An 18,505-nucleotide genomic window follows, 5' to 3' on the forward strand; every position below is an offset into this window, starting at 1 on the left:
CTTCTTGTCCTCTTGGCCTCATAAAGGCAAATCTTAGCATAGACCATCAAGTGTTGGAATAACCTAAATTGTGTTTCTATTTACTACATTTGAAATCCTTGTGTTTGCACCTGCTGTATAACTCTGCAATAACTATTTGCCACTGGTGTGCACACAGTCTGTGTTATGTCCATGTTTTGTCTCCCCCATTTTTTCCCTGTACTTATTTTAGTACAGTATTTATACCGGTCCACTTACACTAAACCTCTACCAGATTTCTCAAAGATGCTGCTGAGCTGTAGTCATTCTCCCCTGTTATTGCCTGTTATTGCCTGCATTTACCGGCTTCTTCTGATAAGAGAAGAAATAAATACCCATAAAGAAATTCAAATAGACTTAAACTAGTTGATTTACTTACAAAATACTGGAAGAATGCCATGGCTACTTCCCAGTCTACTGTAGGCTTTAAACAGGGCCTTGAGAGTCAGATGGCAGGGGTCAGTAGCACCTTGAGACAGAGGATGATGGGCAAAGGACATTATCTGTTTGAGCCTGACACCCATAGGTTGCAAACCTGCACACGCAATTCCACCCCACCAACACACTGAATATTATGTTAAATCACAGGAAGTACATATAGATATGGATAAAGGAAACCCTAACAATTACAAGAGGTGTATGAAATGATTTTTGTATGATCTGTCTGCTCCCTGTGTACTCCATACCATAGTGAGGCAGCAGTGGAGCACCACATGGCCTGGGTAAATCAATAACCCAGACACAGTCATGTGATGCTGACTTCATAAGCTGTACAACTCATTTACTAGAAGTAATAACTGAATTGCTTTGTGGTGCAGCCTTTGCTCTGTACAAATACCTGCCCTTCACAATTTTGATTGCTAGTCATTCGACCTACAGTAATATGAGAGGTAAGCCTTCTGAATGCTAGTATTTTCTACAGCAACGTTTTTAATAATCAAATCTGAGGTATGTCAAATTTGAACATTTCTGATGTCTGATATATTAACAAAAACAAGCATAAAGTTGTACTTATTGAAATGCACTGAACTTTGTCCATGTTAGATTTGATCAAGAGAAACTACAGAAGCGCAACAATTCCAGATTCATTATTACTTTAAAACCCCTTATGATCATATTGGTGGGAAAACCTTTTAAGTTTTGACATGACTAAGAGGTGACTTAACAAAATTGTGTGAAACTGCAACAGGTAGGTTTGTCCTGTAATTTCATGCTGTATCCTGTATTTTCCAGGCAAGATGAATTTGGAGGAGTACTTCAAAAGGATTGGTTTCCATGGTTCATATGATAAGCCCGATCTTGCAACACTGCAATTGATCCACAAACAGCATGTCATGTCAATTCCTTTTGAAAACCTCAGCATTCACTGTGGTGAGAAGATCGTCATGGACCTTGATGTCATTTTCAATAAGATAGTGAGGAGCAACCGTGGGGGTTGGTGTTTTGAGAACAACTTTCTGTTCGGCTGGGTGCTGAGAGAAATGGGCTATAACACTACAACATTGGGCTCCAGAGTCTTCAGCAGCATCATCAATGACTTTGGCCCTCATGAATCTCATCTCATCCACAAGGTTGTCATTGATGGAAAGGCTTACATAGCAGATGTAAGCTTTGGGGTGTCTTGTCAAATATTGGTGCCTCTGGAGCTCATCTCTGGAAAGGACCAACCTCAGGCAGCCGGTGTCTTTCGTCTGATAGACCAGGAGGGTGTCTGGGTGCTGGAGAAGACTGGTAGAAAGCCAGAGGTTCTCAATCCAGACTTTGCCAAATCAAGTCTGGTGAACAAGAAGGAAACATTTCAGATCTACTGCTTCACCGTAAAGCCCAGACAAGCAGAAGATTTCTTTGAGAAAAACCACATACTCCAGACAGATCCTAGTTCATTGTTCACCTGTAAGTCCATCTGCTCTTTGCAGACACCTGCAGGCTTCAGAGTACTTGTTGGCTGGACCTACAGTGAGGTCACCTTCAAACCTGAGGAGGGTGTAGATGTGTTCGACATGAGGAACATAACAGATGATGAGATAGAGCAAATTCTGCAGGAAAGGCTCAGTGTGAAGCTGCAGAACAAACTACAGCCTGTAAATAAAAAAGCAGACTACTCAATCTGAAAAACAACATGGTTGTTGAATGTTGCCACAACATGTGTTGATTTCTTTTTTTGATCGACCAGGTAGAGCAACTTGTTGAAGAGATGCCTTTTTAGAACATTAATCATGCTTTCAATTGTTTTTGTTGTTGTTGTTGTTGTTGTTATATGTAAATGATGCAATGAGAAGTGAAAAGAGACAATGAAAAGCTGAATGATGGGCTCAACCCATGTTGATTTCATTATTAAGGATGTAGGGAAGTTAAGTGAATAATCATCTGTTTTATAAATTAACTATGCTTTGAACCATGTTAATAATGACAGTATATAAGGAATGAATGTGAAAATAAACAGTTTGCAAGTCCAAAGTTGTGTAGCAATCATTACACTTAAACCAAGCATGCCTCATAACATAAAAGTGTGCAGAAAATGAACGAAAACTAGGATTTAGAAGTCTGAAACAAAGTATTATGGACAGGTGAGTCTGTACCTAATTAATAAATAATATATAAATGATATAAATCAATAAATCATATATTGCATTTGAAACTGAAAAGTATAGGTGAAATGACAATAAAGGTCCATGAATTCTTGAATCCAGACTTTTAATTAATTTCTTCCCCAAATAACATTATAAAAATTTAATTCATGTAGTTTAGTCTTGAATAAATAAAATGAATATATCCATTATAATTCAGCTTTCTCTAGAACTTTACAAAAGGAAAAAAAAGGAAAAGAACAAGGTACATTCTTGTGAACACAATGGTAGGGGAGATCATAAACAACAGATAAGAAAAATAATATACAAAAAATAAATAAAACAACAATAGTTTGAGACAAAAATACAGTTTTTACAGCCTTGGTAAAAGTTTTAGTAGTTTCTAAGTACATTCTTCAACAAAAACTGAGAAGAGAGTTTTTTTGTTTACAAACTTATTTATGTTTTTAAGATAATATAAGAGGTAGGCTACTTTATTAATCCTCTAAAGGGGAAAGCCATGTGTCACCTTCACACAAAGACAGCCAACATACAGCAAGGAAACATACAGACTCAGGCAGTACAAGATAAGTGCAAGCAGCACAAACTGGATATTTCCCCAAACGCACAGGTGACTAGTCGCCGAACAGGACTGGCGCCATTTGCCCATGTTTTGCTTATTTATGAATAATTATTGAATATGAAACCTGGCTCAAAATAAATGTGTCTGACCCCAACCTGTCAGCTGACAAACAGCGCCATCAGGCGTCTTCAGGCTTCTCATTAGACAATTAGACAGGGGGCGGGACATTAGCGCTGTCTACCCGCCTATTAGCTAACTTTTACCCAATCATGTTAGAGCTGAGCAGACACTCAATGCGGATTGGTCTGTTCTGCCTGTCCTTCAGCTGAGGGGGGCGCAGGCGCACAGGCGGGACTAAGGCTCAGACATGAACTCACTGGAACAGGCCGAAGGTAACCAACACAGAAAGCAAATTATCACCGTTTTAAACGGTCCCCGATTTTATTTAGTCCTGTTGCTGTAATAACAGGAGGCAGACAAAACAAAGGTGTTAGGCTGTGATTTCATAGTTAGCCGCAACAGTACGGTAACTAGCTGGTTAATCTTCTTACGGCACTTAGCATGTTTGTTAGCTGCACTGACAGGAGGCAATCATTTGTGTTGTTAGTAGTTAAGAAAGCATCTGTTGAATCCGTTAATTATCTACATTATGTCAACTTCTTTATACAGTCAATTAAGTTACATATCCTGCACAGGGGAAAGAGAATTTCACCCGAAAATAAGTCATACACTTACGGTTCAAAATCCAGTTGCTAAATTTGTATTTATGAACCTTTCTTTGTTGTCAGACCTGAAGGCCTTTGAGAGAAGACTGACAGAGTATGTCTCCTGTTTGCAACCTGCAACAGGCAGGTGGAGAAGTAAGTAACTGATACAGTCACCATTTGCCAAGATATCAATTGGTCAATTCTGTGCATATCTGTTCACTGACGTCAACCTGACCCCTACTTTTATGATTGAAGAGAAAAGCATTCATAGCAAGTACAGTAAAAGCAGAAGTTGGTGAAAGGATAATGACAAGTGACTTATGTCAAAGTGTGTGTGAACAAAGCTAATGTAGTGTCACCAACACTGGGGAAAAGACATACAGGGGTTAGTATTTGGTGAAGTACATTTCATGTTGCTGTTCTGAGCCTAATTCTCCTGTCTCCTCTTGTTTCAGTGATTTTGATAGTGGTGTCTGTATGTACGGCTACTGGGGCTTGGAACTGGTTGATAGACCCTGACACACAAAAGGTACGTATTAAGTTTAGTTTAGTTGTGTGACCTGTAGCATAAAGGGGAAACTCAACATGCAGATGATATTGGAATTACATTTCTCCTATTATGTTGAACCAGCTCTTCACAATCCAATGTCAAAATCTGGGAAATTGCAATAGACCGTTAAACCTGCACTCATTAATAAAGAAATAATAACAAAATAAAATTAAAGTTTTGTTATCAACATAATCAATAACAGTTTATGTGACTTTGTTCCTTTTTGTTCTGCAGGTGTCCTTCTTCTCATCACTGTGGAATCATCCCTTCTTCACCATCAGCTGCATCACCCTCATAGCTCTGTTCTTTGCTGGCATTCACAAACGAGTTGTGGCACCATCGATGTATCCTTTTGTCTGAATTCACATGAAGTAGCATGGACATAATAGTTCAGAAAATAATTTTGGCATTTGCACTTCAGCTTATTTGCTCTCATCCCTTCTTGTGCTATATTGTAGGACAGGACCTGACTCAACATTGCAATCAACCAATCACAGTCCTTTGACATCATCAGTGTGCTGCTCCTGAGCTTCTTTCTTTCAGAATGCTTTTGTGCTTCTTCTGTGTTAAGCTAAGTTTTCCAAATTGAAGTTAGTAGGCTTGATGGAGCCTTATTTTTGCTTTGGTCAGCCTAACTCATCAATAAAATGAACAGGAGCATTGTAGTGGTTCCTGATGATCTTTTCATAGGTCATGCTGAGAGTAACACACACACATACACACACACACACACAAAAACCTATATAAAAATAAACCAGACAATCTTGTGTGACTCACATAAAGAACCAATTTTGGTAGTGGCTAGTTAAACCATACTTATTCATAAGATAAACGAATTGTTGCTCTCTTCATAGGCCATGCTGACAAATCAAAAAATACATATACACTCTATAAAAATACACCAGACTTTTACTTTAATACTGGCTTGATCTTGTGTGAGTCACACAGAGATCAGCAATAAACACATTCTGCATCCTTTTATATAGGTTCAAGGTTCCTTTATTTGTCATTTAGATATTACAGATGGCATGACTAAGTTATTTTAAAAGTAGCACAGGAGCAGCATGCTGATTATGTTAAAAGGCTGTGATTCATTGATTGCAATGTGGGAGGTTGATCCAGCAACATGTCTTACGTCTTGCTACATTGTACAGCTGTAATTCAGAAAGGTCTGTGGTACCTTTTGACTTCCTTTTGGTTAACATCTTTGACCCCTACCTCTTCAGCATCGCTGCCCGCTGTCGGACAGTGTTAGCAGAATACAACATGTCCTGTGACGATGTAGGTCAACAAATCCCTTCCATTTTGTGACTTGTACTCTTCAAGTGACTTGTAATTGTATAAAATCATAAAGACTCTTCTTATGTGTGTCTTTTTACAGACGGGGAAACTCATCCTCAAACCACGACCGAACATCCAATAACCACAGGCGTGTGTATGTGTGAGTGTGTGTGGTAGTCAGACAGCGTGTCTGGGCTTTGTGGAGATCCGCTGGTTGATCACTCTGTCTCGAAGGAAGGGGAACAGTGACCGAGGCAGATTTTTGTCTGCATTATGGAAATGAATTTAGAAGAAGACATGAATGGGGCCTTTTTTTTTTTTTTTTTTTTATTAAACAGTGTCGAAGTGAAAGCTGCTGATCTGCTCACATAAATCTTTGATATATATTTGACTCATTCAGTGTGAGTTCAGATGTGTTCATCTCTGTTTCTGATGTTGAGCATGTATTTTATCTAAATCTATTTTTTAAAGTTATTTACCTAATAAATTCTTAAGGTGTAAAAAAAAAAAGTCTCCTTCTGCCTCTTCTTCTTCTTACTATTATTGTTGTTATTATTATGTAATACTTTTTCATGTGGTTTATTTGGTATTTGAAGTACACAGCAGAATGACTAAACATTCAAACGGATTGCATAGGGATGTGTTTTGCGACATATTTTTCTGCTTTCCGTTAGCAACCACCGCTTTACGGCAGCTAACCAATCTTCCACATGGCCCTGGCAAGGCTTGAGTGTGTTTGAGATCTGATCGTGGAGTCACAGTGAGTTCAAGAAGAGAAAACTACACGTGTATGCGCCACAGCCTCTGAACAAAGACTGAAATGGGGAAAAGTAAAACCACTAAGTTCAAGCGTCCGCAGTTCAACACGGTCGGTTTGCCGGTGAATGCTGTGAAGGAAGTAGACGCCGAGGAAGAAGAGCACAACGATGATGATGATGGTGGTGGTCCAGCTGCGGAGTTGTTGGAGAAAGTATGAGCACAGTCCAGTCCTGTTTTCTAACTGGGGTGACATCATATTAAAGATGTCGCTGTATAAATATCCCTGCAGGTTTAAATGGTAGTATTGAATATGGATCTACAGCTTCATAGTTATCTCAATAGAGAAAACTTGATCTAATATTTTGTTTCTATATGTGTTAAAAGTCTTATTTTAGCATTAATGTTAAGAATGATTGCTCATAGCTACTTAATATATGTCAGTTTAAAGTGACATGTGTCTTAAAACCAGATTTAACTCCTTATTACTGGTGCAGCTGGGGAGTGATTGAATAGTTTGACCACACTGCACTATGTCAGAGGTCAGATTCATGTGTTTTAATTTCATCTCCTTCCTTCCACAGTTGCAGAGTCCCAGTGCAGACGTGAGAGAGTTTGCATGTGCCAGCATTTCTCGGGTGGTGCAGCAGAGCCAAACCATCCCAGGCTTCCTGCAGAGGGATGCTGTGAGACGCCTCGGGCCCATGCTTTTGGACAGCAGCCTGTCTGTGAGGGAGACCGCCACCGGAGCACTCAGGTGAGTCAATAGTAGAGTGATAGAGCTGTGAGCTGCACCAACTGAAGTCTGTTTCCCCCCAAAAGTGTCTGTTGGCTCAGATGATTATTTCATCTTTGGCCTTCAGGTGCTTTCAGGAAAAACAGCAGGATAGCAATCACTCAGCAGGTCACTATGTGAAAGGGAATATATAACAAATGGCTGAGTTTGTCCAGTGAAGGTGAAGCTCAGTGGGCTGAAACATCCACATTTTAAATCTTTGGTTGCAACAATCCTCACAAATCTCTATTGAGGGTTCTTAAATAGACACTTTTTTATACATATACAGACTTCCACAGTAGACAGAGGCTTTTCCTGCAGTGACATATCAAAACATCTGCTGAAAAAGGTTACCCTCTAATGCAGGGATGTCAAACATGCGGCCCGTGGGCCAGAACCGGCCCAGCAAGGCGTCCAATCCGGCCCACTTTCCTTCCTGTCTTCTTTTCTTTCCTTCCCTCCTGTCATCTGTCCTTCCTTACTTCTTTCCTTCTTTGTTTCCTTCCCTCTGTCCTTCCATCTTTCCTTGTCTTCTTTTCCTTTCTTCCTTTCCTTCCTTATCCCTTTTCCGTCCTTCTTTCTTTCCTTCCATCTTTTCTTCATCTTCCTTCCTTCCTTCCTTCCTTCCTTCCTTCCGTCTGTTCGTCCGTCCTTCCATCTTTTTATTGGTCCGGCCCACATGAGATCAAATTTGGCTGTGTCTGGCCCTTGAATGAAAATGAGTTTGACACCCCTGCTCTAATGTAAAGTGAGAGAAATGATTCAGTATAGTGCTACTTTTCGGTTTAGCATTTTTTAGCTTAATGTTAATATTTCCAAAGGTCATGAGTGTATTACAGTATAAACAGTTTGTCTTCTGTGATAAAGGCCTGTTGAGGGATCAAGGTAGAATCCAACTATCTGCCAAATTAGAACTCCCTGCACAGTCCAGTGAGTGCCACCAGCTGATCCAGAGTGTTAGCCTGTGGTGAAGGTGTGAAGTCCTGTTTTAAAGGTACCCTGTGGAGGTTTTGGCTGTGTTCATATTATATGCTGAAGAAGCCTAAATCAGTTTTAAATCTGACGGGAAGTGTAAACAAAGCAGATTTTTTTTTTTTAACATCAGATCCGAGCTACTTTTAGATCTGATTCATATCTGATGTCTGGCTGTGAGGACCGCTTGTCTGAACAGTCAGATCGGAATTCACGTACCAACGAATAATCTCAACATCTGCCAGCACAGCCGTGACGTCCGTGTTTACGATTTGACTGCCGCACAAATTACATTGTTGTTGTCCTTGAACGCATGCAACCCACCTTTTTATTCCGTGTCACTTCCAAACATGAATGTGAACCGTCAACACAAAAAGTCCAGTAATGTGAACGCAGCCTTTGAACAGCTGTAAATGAATGGGGCGGTGTTTTTACAAGTGAGTCTCTGTTTGTTTGTTTGTTTTAATACCTTGCACGCAGTTACACGAGTTTCAGTTCTGCTGGGCGACTGTTGATGGTGGTGACGTGCCAGAAAACGTGGTCATGTGCCAGAAAACGTGGTCATGTACCAACAAAACCATTAAAGAGCAAGAGCATGTAGGACGCATTTTGTAGTGATGGTTATAATAAACAGTAAAAAAAGTACTAAAATCTGGTTCATATGACTTAGGTCTCAGTCTTTGACCCTCTGCACACCCACACAGGTGTTTTTAATGAACCTGAATGATCTCAGACACACACACACACACCTCTCTGCTGTCCTGAGAAGTGTCTAATCAGGCATAGGAGTGAAAACACCTGCGAGTGTGTTCATTATCAAGTGTTATGTACATTTTGGGCAGCTTACAAATGCTGGCACACACATCACAATATGTTTTCTATTAGGATTCACTGATACCACACCATGTATGTGTTACCAGTGTGTTAGACTTTCCATTGTTTTTGTGTTACATCTGGATATTCTCTTTAAGGGGGTCATTTTATTATAATTTATATTTTATTTATTTATTTACAAAAGATGAGAAGGTTTAAGGGAAGAGTTGCAGCAGAAATATCATGTAGTTAAAGATTATGAGCAGAGGATTAGAGCGGAGGGAAAAGCTTTGGTTCCAATAAGAGGCAGAGCTCAGTATTTCAATCATTTTTTTTCATGTGGGATATTTCTGCTTTTGTTTCCATAATAATTAAGATGACATTTAGTGTGGGTTTATATAGTATTATAATCTATAATGAAGTGTTTGTCATATTAATTCTACAGGGGGCGCCATGCTCCAGTAAAAGGTATAGCTGCAAGAAGAGAGAAGGTGCTGGGAAGTGTTCCTGATTTTAATGGCCCGTTTTATTAGCGTCTCATGACATAATGTGCACACCTTTACACTTATTTGTGTTTGTCTGTGTGCTCTTGTGTGGGGAAGCTGACACATTCCTATGCTACGTGTCCCTCTCTATTATTTTTATAGTTTTAAACTCCCCCGAAAACTAAAGAACTTCACCAGCGATGATGATATTCTGAATTGTTTCTAGCGTCATCTTCTTCACTCAACACTTGTTTTAGTGCCAGAGTCCAACCTTAATATTTTCCTCCAACAAACCTGAAATATAGTTCTATGTCTTGGATATCAAAATACCACAGTTGCTCACAGTGTGTATCCAGGCTCTCTCTGTCTCTCTCACACACACACACACACACACTCTTAAACAAAAACAGCACATTCTTTCCACTGACTGATGAGCGTGTATCTCCTTCTCCCTAACAGAAATCTGAGTGCATGTGGAGGTCAGGAGGTGTGCGAAGACATGGTGAAGCACGACGTCATGACTCCTCTGACAGCCTTGCTTAGAGAGGTGAGACGCCGCCGCTGCTTTTAGCTCACCCCATCACTTCAGTTCCTCCTCATCAGCAGCTGCTCCAGCAGGGCACACCGTATCCTCCTCAGTAATGAGGTTTCCCTCCAGACAGAAAGATATTCACGATATGAAAATGAGCTCACCACTGACCTGTGGACGAAGCTGGAAGTTGAAACATAGGGGTCGTGTACTTTTACAGGTTTTTACTAGTCTAAACAATAGGTGGATGCACTATATGTTTCTACACAAAGACATCTCGCCAGTTTACATTTAGGAATTTTTATCGATGGGTGTTCCAACCTGTTCTGCTTTCATCTGAACACAGTCTAATTTAATTCTTTCCAGTGCTGTGCTGGCTTTGAGAGCGCTGCAGTACAGATGAATGACCAGAAGAATGCAGTGGAGGATGTGGCCAATGAGGCTGTGAACCTGCTGTGGAATCTATGGTGAGCCAAGAGGTCTGGCAGGCTGATTGACAACACTGTGTTTTTAACCTTTTACTGTGTTTATCAAAGGATAGTTTGCTGCACACTGGTTCTCTGTATTACCATCCTGCAACTGTTGCCTACTTGGCAGCTCACGAAGCTGTAAGGTATAAAAAGGGAAGGTACATTCACTATAGCTGTGGAAGAAGCAGAGAACGATCCTTATATACTTTAATCCTCAAATGTCTGTTACTGATCTTAAATCATAGTTATTGACCCTAAGATGACGCACAATGTGTCTCTTTGCGTATTCATCTCTGGTATCACACCCCTCATCCTGACAGTGAAAGCAGCAACCAGGCGCTGACTGTGTTCAACAAATCGGGTCTTCTCGATATGGTCGTCCAGTGTCTGGACAGTCACCCGCGCAACGTGGAACTGGCCATATCTGCTGGTAGGTTTTTTTTTTTTTTTTAGTAAGGGTGTTGAGTGCATATGTTCATTTACAGTCTCCTTCAATTTTGCCCAAATATCAGGACACAGAGTTCTCTTTATCCTGGCATCGGTCCTGTTGACATAAAAGTGATTGTACCCCCCAAGCAGTACTGACAGTCAGATCCTCACCAGTGCCAAATTGTAACATAACTGTTAACTTCACCGCTGGGTCAGTTCAATAGGCAGGTGAGACTCCAGGAAGTCACCCGCGATCCCTTTGGACAGAACCAGGCTAGCTTTTTCCTATCGTTTCAAGTCTTTATGCTAAGCTAAGTTAACAGGTTACTGCTTACAGTAGCTTTATGTTCATGGTACAGACATGAGAGCGGGATCAATCAGCAGATAACAGGCGCTCACATGGATATTGTGTGGAGTTATGAAAATTGGTGTTCTTAAACACAATGCGCGGCGTTGAAAACCTTTTCAGTGTGATGACAATGTGTAAACGGAGCTGACACCCCAAGCTCTGTAATTAGGGTGATCACACAAATTACTTACGAGGTGTGAACTGATCATTGGCATTTCATGTGTCCCATCATATCTATTACTATCATCACTTACAGTAATACTGATAGTAACTCATTTGGTTTCTCAAGTTTGAGATGCCAGCATTTGAATCTTTTTTTTTTTCTTCCCTCCTTTCTGTGTTGTCCCAGCCCACTGTCTGCACACTGTGACCGAGGATAACCCAGAGCTGCTGTGTAGCATGAACACTGCTGTGCTCGGAGCCCTGGAGACTGTGCTGTTGTCATCTCAGCCTGGCATGGCGCACACTCTCCTCAGGACACTGGCTGCAGGTACAATTTGTCACTTTGTCATGGCCCCATTCCCCCCCCCCCCCCCAATTGTACAAAAATTGTACAAAAACTGAAACTTGGCACCATTCCAAATGTTGAAAGTGACATTAAGTAGTTGAAGTCGCTTGTTGGAAAAAGTATAATCTGAGAAAATGTCCTTTTTCTTTATTGAGTTTTATGTAAGTTGTCAAAGCTGCAGCACCCAGACAAACAGATCAAACACTGCAGATGATGAATGCTTCAGTTGTAATAATTATAATAATCCCGCTTAAGCCCTAATTCAACCTGCTGTGTCACCTCAGGCACACTGTGGAACGTGAAGGGAAGTCTTCCTGCTGCCCGCCAGGCGCAGACCCTCAGCGCCGTGGTAGCCACTTTGTCACAGTGCCTGGGTCTGGACGCTGGCACGCTGATCCCTGAACTCCGACAAGCAGAGGAGGCGCGCCACAGAAACGCACCAGCTGCGGCAGACATGGAGGACCAGGCGGCAGTCGAGCTGGTTGTTGAGGAGATGGACGAAGAGGGCGAGGAAGCACCTAAACACAAGAAGAACGGGAAAGCCGCAAGAGTCGATAACGATTTCTCTGACCTCTTGCCTGTAAGTGGTACCCCCCCTCCCCCTCCCTCCCCAGTACTAACACTCTCAGACAAGCATACATGTCAAAAAGAAGCTGAGGACAGTGAGAGATGGAGGCTTTGGCTGTTATGTTAGAACATTAACACCTTAACCTCTCATCAGTATGTCACAGATAAATGCTGGGAGATCATAACCAAGTCAGTATTTAAATTCAACACTCTAGATGTGGCTTTATCTCAGTATGCAATACAGTAAGCCCTTCTGGCCAAAACAGTTGACCTGTGAATCACACTTGTCAGAGAGATTAAGAACCCCTTTCCATTCTCCACAGCACGTCTCCCTCATCAGCAGATTGCAGGAGGATAAAAACAGATGTTAACTAACACGCAAATCGAAACAAACTCAAGATCTCGGGACTATTTTCTGACAATCGATCTCAGAAGTTGAGCGTTTCTATGAATGATCTTTTAATTTTGCAAAATTTTTTTTACACTTTTCTCAACAAATCAGCACTTAAAACGAGCGCTCACGCAGGCTCTCTAGAGCTTCTTAACATCAGCTGTCTGCGCTGCCCTAAACTCATGTAAAATGATGTAAAATGACAAAAGGGTAGTGCAACTGTATCTTTAAAAGAAATGAAGTATTAAATTCAGCTGAGTTAATAATAGCACTAATGGTGTGATATGTACAGCAATTTGTGTTTTAAGGCGAGAATGTGATCCACTTCTGTGTTTTGGCGGCTCGTGTTAATGCCAGGTGAAAAGGTGGCGCTTGAGTCATCCCCGAGCGCAAGCCAGACTGACAGAGCAGACAAACTGTCGGGTTTCGGGGAGGGGGGTGGAGGGGGCGGAGGGGGGCGGAGGGGGGCAGACTAGGGACATTCACCAGGGTTCAACTAGGGACCGGCTTCTGGCTTCCACCACTATGACAGTCCCCAGCACTGACCTCGGCGAGACAGAGCTGTCCCTGTCGGCTCAGTCACAGCCAGAGCCTCAAGATTGCGGGTGACATTCCCGATGACGTTCCAAAATACCCTGTTATATCGTGGGTTACACAATGGGGGTTATTTTATTTTTTTAACGATGCCAGCGTTGTAAATCCGCAGGAGAGCAGCTAAACAGACATACAGTCATAATAAGTAGGCTGACTAGATGACAACAATTTTCAAGCAGGTTTTTTCACTCGCATCACAGCTGAAAAATTGCAACTCTAAATGTTTGGGTGCAAATGTAGAAATAAATCTCTTGTTTGTGGCGGGTAGCTGATAGCTGATAACGGTCGTCGTTTTGGTAGGATGTTGACTCACATGGCTGGTTTGTTTTTGTCCAGAGGGGCAAGGAGGAGCTGAGGGAGGCAATGGCCTTGCTGACAGCCCAGCAAACGTCCTTAGAGATCATCGTCAACATGTGCTGCTCTGACGGTGAGTGTTGTGGGCACGGACAGCAGTGCTGACCCCGGGCACTTTTTTTTTTTTCCTATCGACATTATTTCCTGTGACACGGCCACCCAGTGCGCGTTTGTCTCTCGTAAAAGCTATTATAGCAAAAAAAAAGCATGAAAAGAGTTAATTTGAGCGCCTGGGAATGCCTTCTGTCACTCCGCATCAGTCAGTGTTCGATTTGAATCTGTGTCATGATGATCGCCCTGATCAAATCCTGCGTATATGTGTGTCTGTTCAGACCCGTCTGACGACGAGTGGGAGGAGTCTTCGAGCAGCGATGAAAGTGAAATGGGTGCTGATGGCCTTTGTGACGGATTGTCCAATCTGATGTCTCCGCTGTGTTTGTCCGCTGAGGTTCACGGGGCCTTGATCAATCACAGCATCCCAGAAAAGGCAAATACCTCCCGGCTTCTTCAGTCACACCTCACCTCAGTCAAATAGTATTTGCAAGTTATCCTCAGTGGAGCAATCACATAAATAAAGTATAATCACAGTGTCAGAAAGACAAGAATCTGAATGTAGTTAATTTTCATTTCAATATACTTTTACTATACTTAGAATCTTGTTTAATTATGTGGTTAAGATCTCATTCACATGCATGACCTATGCTACAACACTGAATAGCATGAAGATGTTTCTAATATTTTTTTTTCTCTCCTGATTAAAGGTCCTCAAAAAGACTCAGTTTCCCAAACAGGAAGCCATGGATGTGTGCCACCAGAATCCGTCCTGGAAAAGCCTGATAAAAAAGTAACCCTCTCAAAAATTAAAATTAAAAAACCATCCCCGTCTGATTAAAAAGTTTGTTAAAGGCCCTGTTGCACTTTGTATAGTTCTTAGTTAGTTATAGTTTTTTATTTTTTCCTGCTTTCTTTCAGGATGCAGCGGGTACAGTCCCGGGCACTGACATGCCTCCACAGCATCCTCTCCACCATGGACGCTGAGTCTCTGGGAGGAGCAGCAGCCCTGCAGGAAGCAGCACAGCACTTGTCCACACTGGTTTTTGGCGCAGCAGGTCTCAAGTTTATGTCATAGAATTGTGAAGTAGCACGAGTCACGTTTAATATTTCTGGGTTTAGTAGAATCTTACATTTATATCTATAACATGCAAATGTGAAGAAAAAGAAAAAAAATAGTTAGACTCTTTGATTTTGAATCAAAGTTGTAATAAAAAGTGAAAACCACAATTAAATGTGATACAAATATTGATGTATTTTTAGAATGATCATATATATATATATATATATATATATATCATATGAGCATATATAGAGCTGCAGGATTGATGTATTTAATACATGTGGTAAGTAAATACATTTTACCTTTTTTAATTTATTTTATTCACTTTTTTATTTAATTTTCAGAGCTACCCAAAGATGAGGAGTTCCTAGAGGCTGTCATCAGTGCCATGCGATCTCTTCTACAGATGATTGCCTCTAAAAATATCCCCCAGGTACAGACCACATCACAGCTTTGTCCTGTGCATTTGGTGATTTTTAAACATTTCCCTTTCATGGGTAGTTTTTACAATGTGCACTTCAGTGATTTAAGAGTTGCACTATAATAAATACAGAGGCAACACAGAAGCTAGACTTTGTATTCCTCTAAAAGTAAAAAAAAAAAAAAAAAAATCAACTGCCAATTCATACCAAAACACAGCTGATGATGTTTATTTTGGACAGCTCAATATCAGCGCGGTTGGTTTTGTTTTTGTTAGCACATGACCCCCCAGCAGCTGATGAGCCTGAGCGAAGCAGCCGCCCGCTGCGAGGTTGTCAGCGTGAGGGTCAATGCCGTCGCCATCTTGGGCATCACTGGCAGCACGTTAGCCAAAGAGAAGGGTACTGCTGAAACCCTTCAGGTATGATATCTTTCCTCTCCTTTTTCTTCTTTTTGGAATATTTTTTTCTGCTTCTAATAATAAAGCTTGCCCCCCTCCCCACAGGTGATTGGAAACGCTTTACTTCAAGTAGCTACAAAGGACGTGGACCTGGTTGTAAACGGAGAGGCCCTCGACGCCTTGTTTGACGTTTTCGCAGATGGAGACGAGGCGGAGGCGGCAGCTAAAAACATCCAGTTACTACCTGCACTGAAGGCACTTCAACCTGTCTTTAAGGCCAAGGTACCACATTTATTTCTTTTCTGAATCCTGTTGTTTGTTTTTTTATTTGTTTCATCTGCCTTTGGTTATAAGAAATTCCTCCTTCTAAATAGCAGTGCTTACTATGACCTTATAAGTTTTAGGGAACAATAATCGTTCAGGTCCAAAATCTTAATTGTCCTCCTTGTTTTTAAGAAAAAAAGAATATTCAGATATTCTCTCATTATCTTTCCAGCAGGTTATTAAAACTTTTTTTTTTAATAACATCATCTTTTCTTTCTTCTTTTCTTTTCCTAGATCCGTAAAGAAGGCAGAGGCAAGTACAGCCCTCAGCAGCTGTGCGTGTTAGACAACATCAAAGTCAACTTGAGAAGATTCATCGGTTATCTGGAGAAGGTGGTGAAGAAATGAGAACTGTCAGCGATCTGTTTGAACCTGTCTGCTTTGGAAAGATGGAGAGATATATATCAGGGTCGTAAAAGAATGAGACAGAATATGGTTATGAAACCATTAAGTATTTATTATGTTGGTAGTAGGTCATTTGTTATTGCTTGATTTCAATGTTTCTATTCTCTAAATAATGATGATTTACTTAGTGATGTGAATGTATATTTGCTGTGAAGAAAGACAGGGTGGAATCTATTAATTTTTAGTTACTGCATGTTGCAGTACAGTGTTTTTTTTTCTTCTCCTTCCTCTGTTCATATTCATCATTTAACACAAAATGGTTGTCACACTTGAATTTGTGTATTTCCACGTTCCAGGTATCATTAATAGATCTGATGTGAAGAGCTGAGACCTGATTTTGAAACCAATACCCCAATTCTTGCCCTGTATTTCAATGGTTATTTAAAATTGTACATTGCAGGCACGTACAGGAAGCATTGTAGTCTCTACTACTTTATGAAAAGAGAAGATTTTGTAGTTATGAATATTGTGTAATCTAATCACTGTTTTGTTAAGCATATTGGCTTTCCTAAGGATGAAAAAAACATGATTTCATTAATTCACTAAGATGAAAGGGTTTGGAAGCTCACTGCCAAGTTTGTTAAAAGACTAAAATTGATTAAAACAAAGGCTTTTTTTTGCCTTTAGAGATGTACACAGACTCTCTACCTCTTCCTCTCTGTGCCTCCTTCACCTCCAATCCGTTTTCATTTGCACACTTTGTGAGGCACTACTGTGTGTGTATGGAGTTGTAGCTGCTTTTCTGTGGTGCATTTGTAAACTTTTCTGTCTACAAGTTGCCACAGCAGCCAACAAATTGTACTGAAAGCATTGCTGTCAGTAACATTAATTAATTGCTTAAGAACAAACTACAAATAGATTAATAGTGATCTATCAGCAAAATTGCTGCTACAGCCAACAAACCTGCTCGACGACAGAGCAGGTTTGAATAATGGACCTGTAGGATGGTATCATCTACTTTGCATCTGATTTATAGTTTATTATAATTTAAGAAGCTTATGAAGTCACAATTATAAGTTTTCTTTAATCTTCTTAATAAAAATGAAAAAGGGACTTGCAGTGATAGTTCTTATGTAGTGAGAGTCAGACATGCTTGCAAGATTTGAGTTTTGGTCAAGTTTTCAGGGGAATATTACTAAATTGCATATCCTCAAAAAAAACAATTTCAGAGATACATTTGAGGGAGAATGTCATGAGGCTATGAATAAATGGCTTTTTTGAAATAAATCTTGATTTCTTAAGAATATTGTGAAGTGTTTTCTTTGTATAATATGAATGATCAGGGGTAGGTATGTGTGGGTTTTTGTATCTCCTGTCAAATGCTATAATGACCACTAGTGGGGTTTGATGCGAAACACTGCTGTTGCTTCATACTGTTAGGGATTTCCTAAAGTTAATTTCTTGTTGAGTTTAAACAATATAGAAACATTAATCCGAGATTATTTTGACACCAATTTCTAAAGCACATCACACTTAAAAATGCACACTGTGTATAATATATTGGGCTTTAGTGGTAATCAGTTGATCAAATTATTTTCCAAGCAGAAATAATGAACTGATCTCACCACCTCAGTGAGGACATGATGTTTTCTGTTTTATATCATAGTAACCTGAATATCTTTTTAAGGCAGACAGACAAGTTGAAGATGTCATCCTTGGGCTTTGAGAAATTGTCATGTTTTTAAAAAAAAAAAAATTCTGCAGGACAATCAGTCAGAATCATCTTTATTGGCCAAGTATATTTAGCTACACATTCAAGGATTTGACTGCGATTTAGTGGCTCGTATCGTACATACACAAAATAACACCAACAGTCTTCAGAAATATATATATATGTATATATATATGTAAGAAATGACTATACACATGTGAAACAGTTGTGTGGACTCTACATAGGATACAAATAGTGCAATGAATGCTGAGAAAAGTGATAATGAAAACAATTGTTAGTAATAGTTCGTTTGGGAATTTATATGGCCCACCTATTACCTCCAATCCTTTTAACACAGTCTAGTAGGCTATGTGTATTTGTGTATTATTGTTTACATTGTGGATAGTTTTCTTTCAAATTATTTTTTTTAAAAAGGTGAGTAAACGTAAGAATTACGTTAAATACAGCGTAACATAAACTTTTAAGCTAGAAG

General features: G+C 40.2%; 3 protein-coding genes across 4 annotated transcripts; all 3 read left to right on the forward strand.

The window, feature by feature from the left end:
- Window positions 1–376: 376 nt before the first annotated feature.
- Window positions 377–2,703, forward strand: LOC128357018 (arylamine N-acetyltransferase, pineal gland isozyme NAT-10-like). Of its 2 annotated transcripts, none has more exons than XM_053317243.1 (2): window positions 377–966; window positions 1,252–2,703. In XM_053317243.1, exon 2 carries the CDS (start codon window positions 1,257–1,259, stop codon window positions 2,127–2,129), a length of 873 nt encoding a protein of 290 aa, XP_053173218.1. In that variant the 5' UTR covers window positions 377–966; window positions 1,252–1,256; the 3' UTR covers window positions 2,130–2,703. The 2 variants fall into 2 exon arrangements, with proteins under 2 accessions (XP_053173218.1, XP_053173212.1); XM_053317237.1 differs by having other exon boundaries at window positions 381–908.
- Window positions 2,704–3,500: 797 nt separating this feature from the next.
- Window positions 3,501–6,255, forward strand: cnep1r1 (CTD nuclear envelope phosphatase 1 regulatory subunit 1). Its single transcript, XM_053318492.1, has 6 exons — window positions 3,501–3,560; window positions 3,957–4,028; window positions 4,331–4,404; window positions 4,660–4,769; window positions 5,652–5,706; window positions 5,807–6,255. Exons 1-6 carry the CDS (start codon window positions 3,536–3,538, stop codon window positions 5,846–5,848), a joined length of 378 nt encoding a protein of 125 aa, XP_053174467.1. The 5' UTR covers window positions 3,501–3,535; the 3' UTR covers window positions 5,849–6,255.
- A 179-nt stretch (window positions 6,256–6,434) lies between these two features.
- Window positions 6,435–17,590, forward strand: heatr3 (HEAT repeat containing 3). The gene is made up of 15 exons (XM_053316832.1): window positions 6,435–6,676; window positions 7,047–7,219; window positions 9,967–10,054; window positions 10,403–10,503; window positions 10,827–10,936; window positions 11,634–11,774; window positions 12,077–12,372; window positions 13,681–13,771; window positions 14,031–14,185; window positions 14,460–14,542; window positions 14,671–14,807; window positions 15,157–15,245; window positions 15,510–15,653; window positions 15,738–15,914; window positions 16,191–17,590. The coding sequence occupies exons 1-15, from the start codon at window positions 6,527–6,529 to the stop codon at window positions 16,302–16,304; spliced, it is 2,049 nt and encodes a 682-aa protein (XP_053172807.1). The 5' UTR covers window positions 6,435–6,526; the 3' UTR covers window positions 16,305–17,590.
- Window positions 17,591–18,505: the final 915 nt, after the last annotated feature.

This window comes from Scomber japonicus, chromosome 1 (genome assembly GCF_027409825.1).
Source record: "Scomber japonicus isolate fScoJap1 chromosome 1, fScoJap1.pri, whole genome shotgun sequence".
NCBI classification, from domain to species: domain Eukaryota; kingdom Metazoa; phylum Chordata; class Actinopteri; order Scombriformes; family Scombridae; genus Scomber; species Scomber japonicus.

Excerpts from the sequence above, each read along its gene's own strand:
- cnep1r1 (XM_053318492.1), top strand. The coding sequence starts at position 3,536 with ATGAACTCACTGGAACAGGCCGAAG. Across the intron at positions 4,405-4,659 it reads TAGACCCTGACACACAAAAG|GTGTCCTTCTTCTCATCACT; the intron begins GTACGTATTAAG and ends TTTGTTCTGCAG. Across the intron at positions 4,770-5,651 it reads CGAGTTGTGGCACCATCGAT|CATCGCTGCCCGCTGTCGGA; the intron begins GTATCCTTTTGT and ends CTACCTCTTCAG.
- heatr3 (XM_053316832.1), top strand. The coding sequence starts at position 6,527 with ATGGGGAAAAGTAAAACCACTAAGTTCAAGCGTCCGCAGTTCAACACG. Across the intron at positions 13,772-14,030 it reads CAACATGTGCTGCTCTGACG|ACCCGTCTGACGACGAGTGG; the intron begins GTGAGTGTTGTG and ends GTGTCTGTTCAG. Across the intron at positions 14,808-15,156 it reads ACTGGTTTTTGGCGCAGCAG|AGCTACCCAAAGATGAGGAG; the intron begins GTCTCAAGTTTA and ends TTTAATTTTCAG.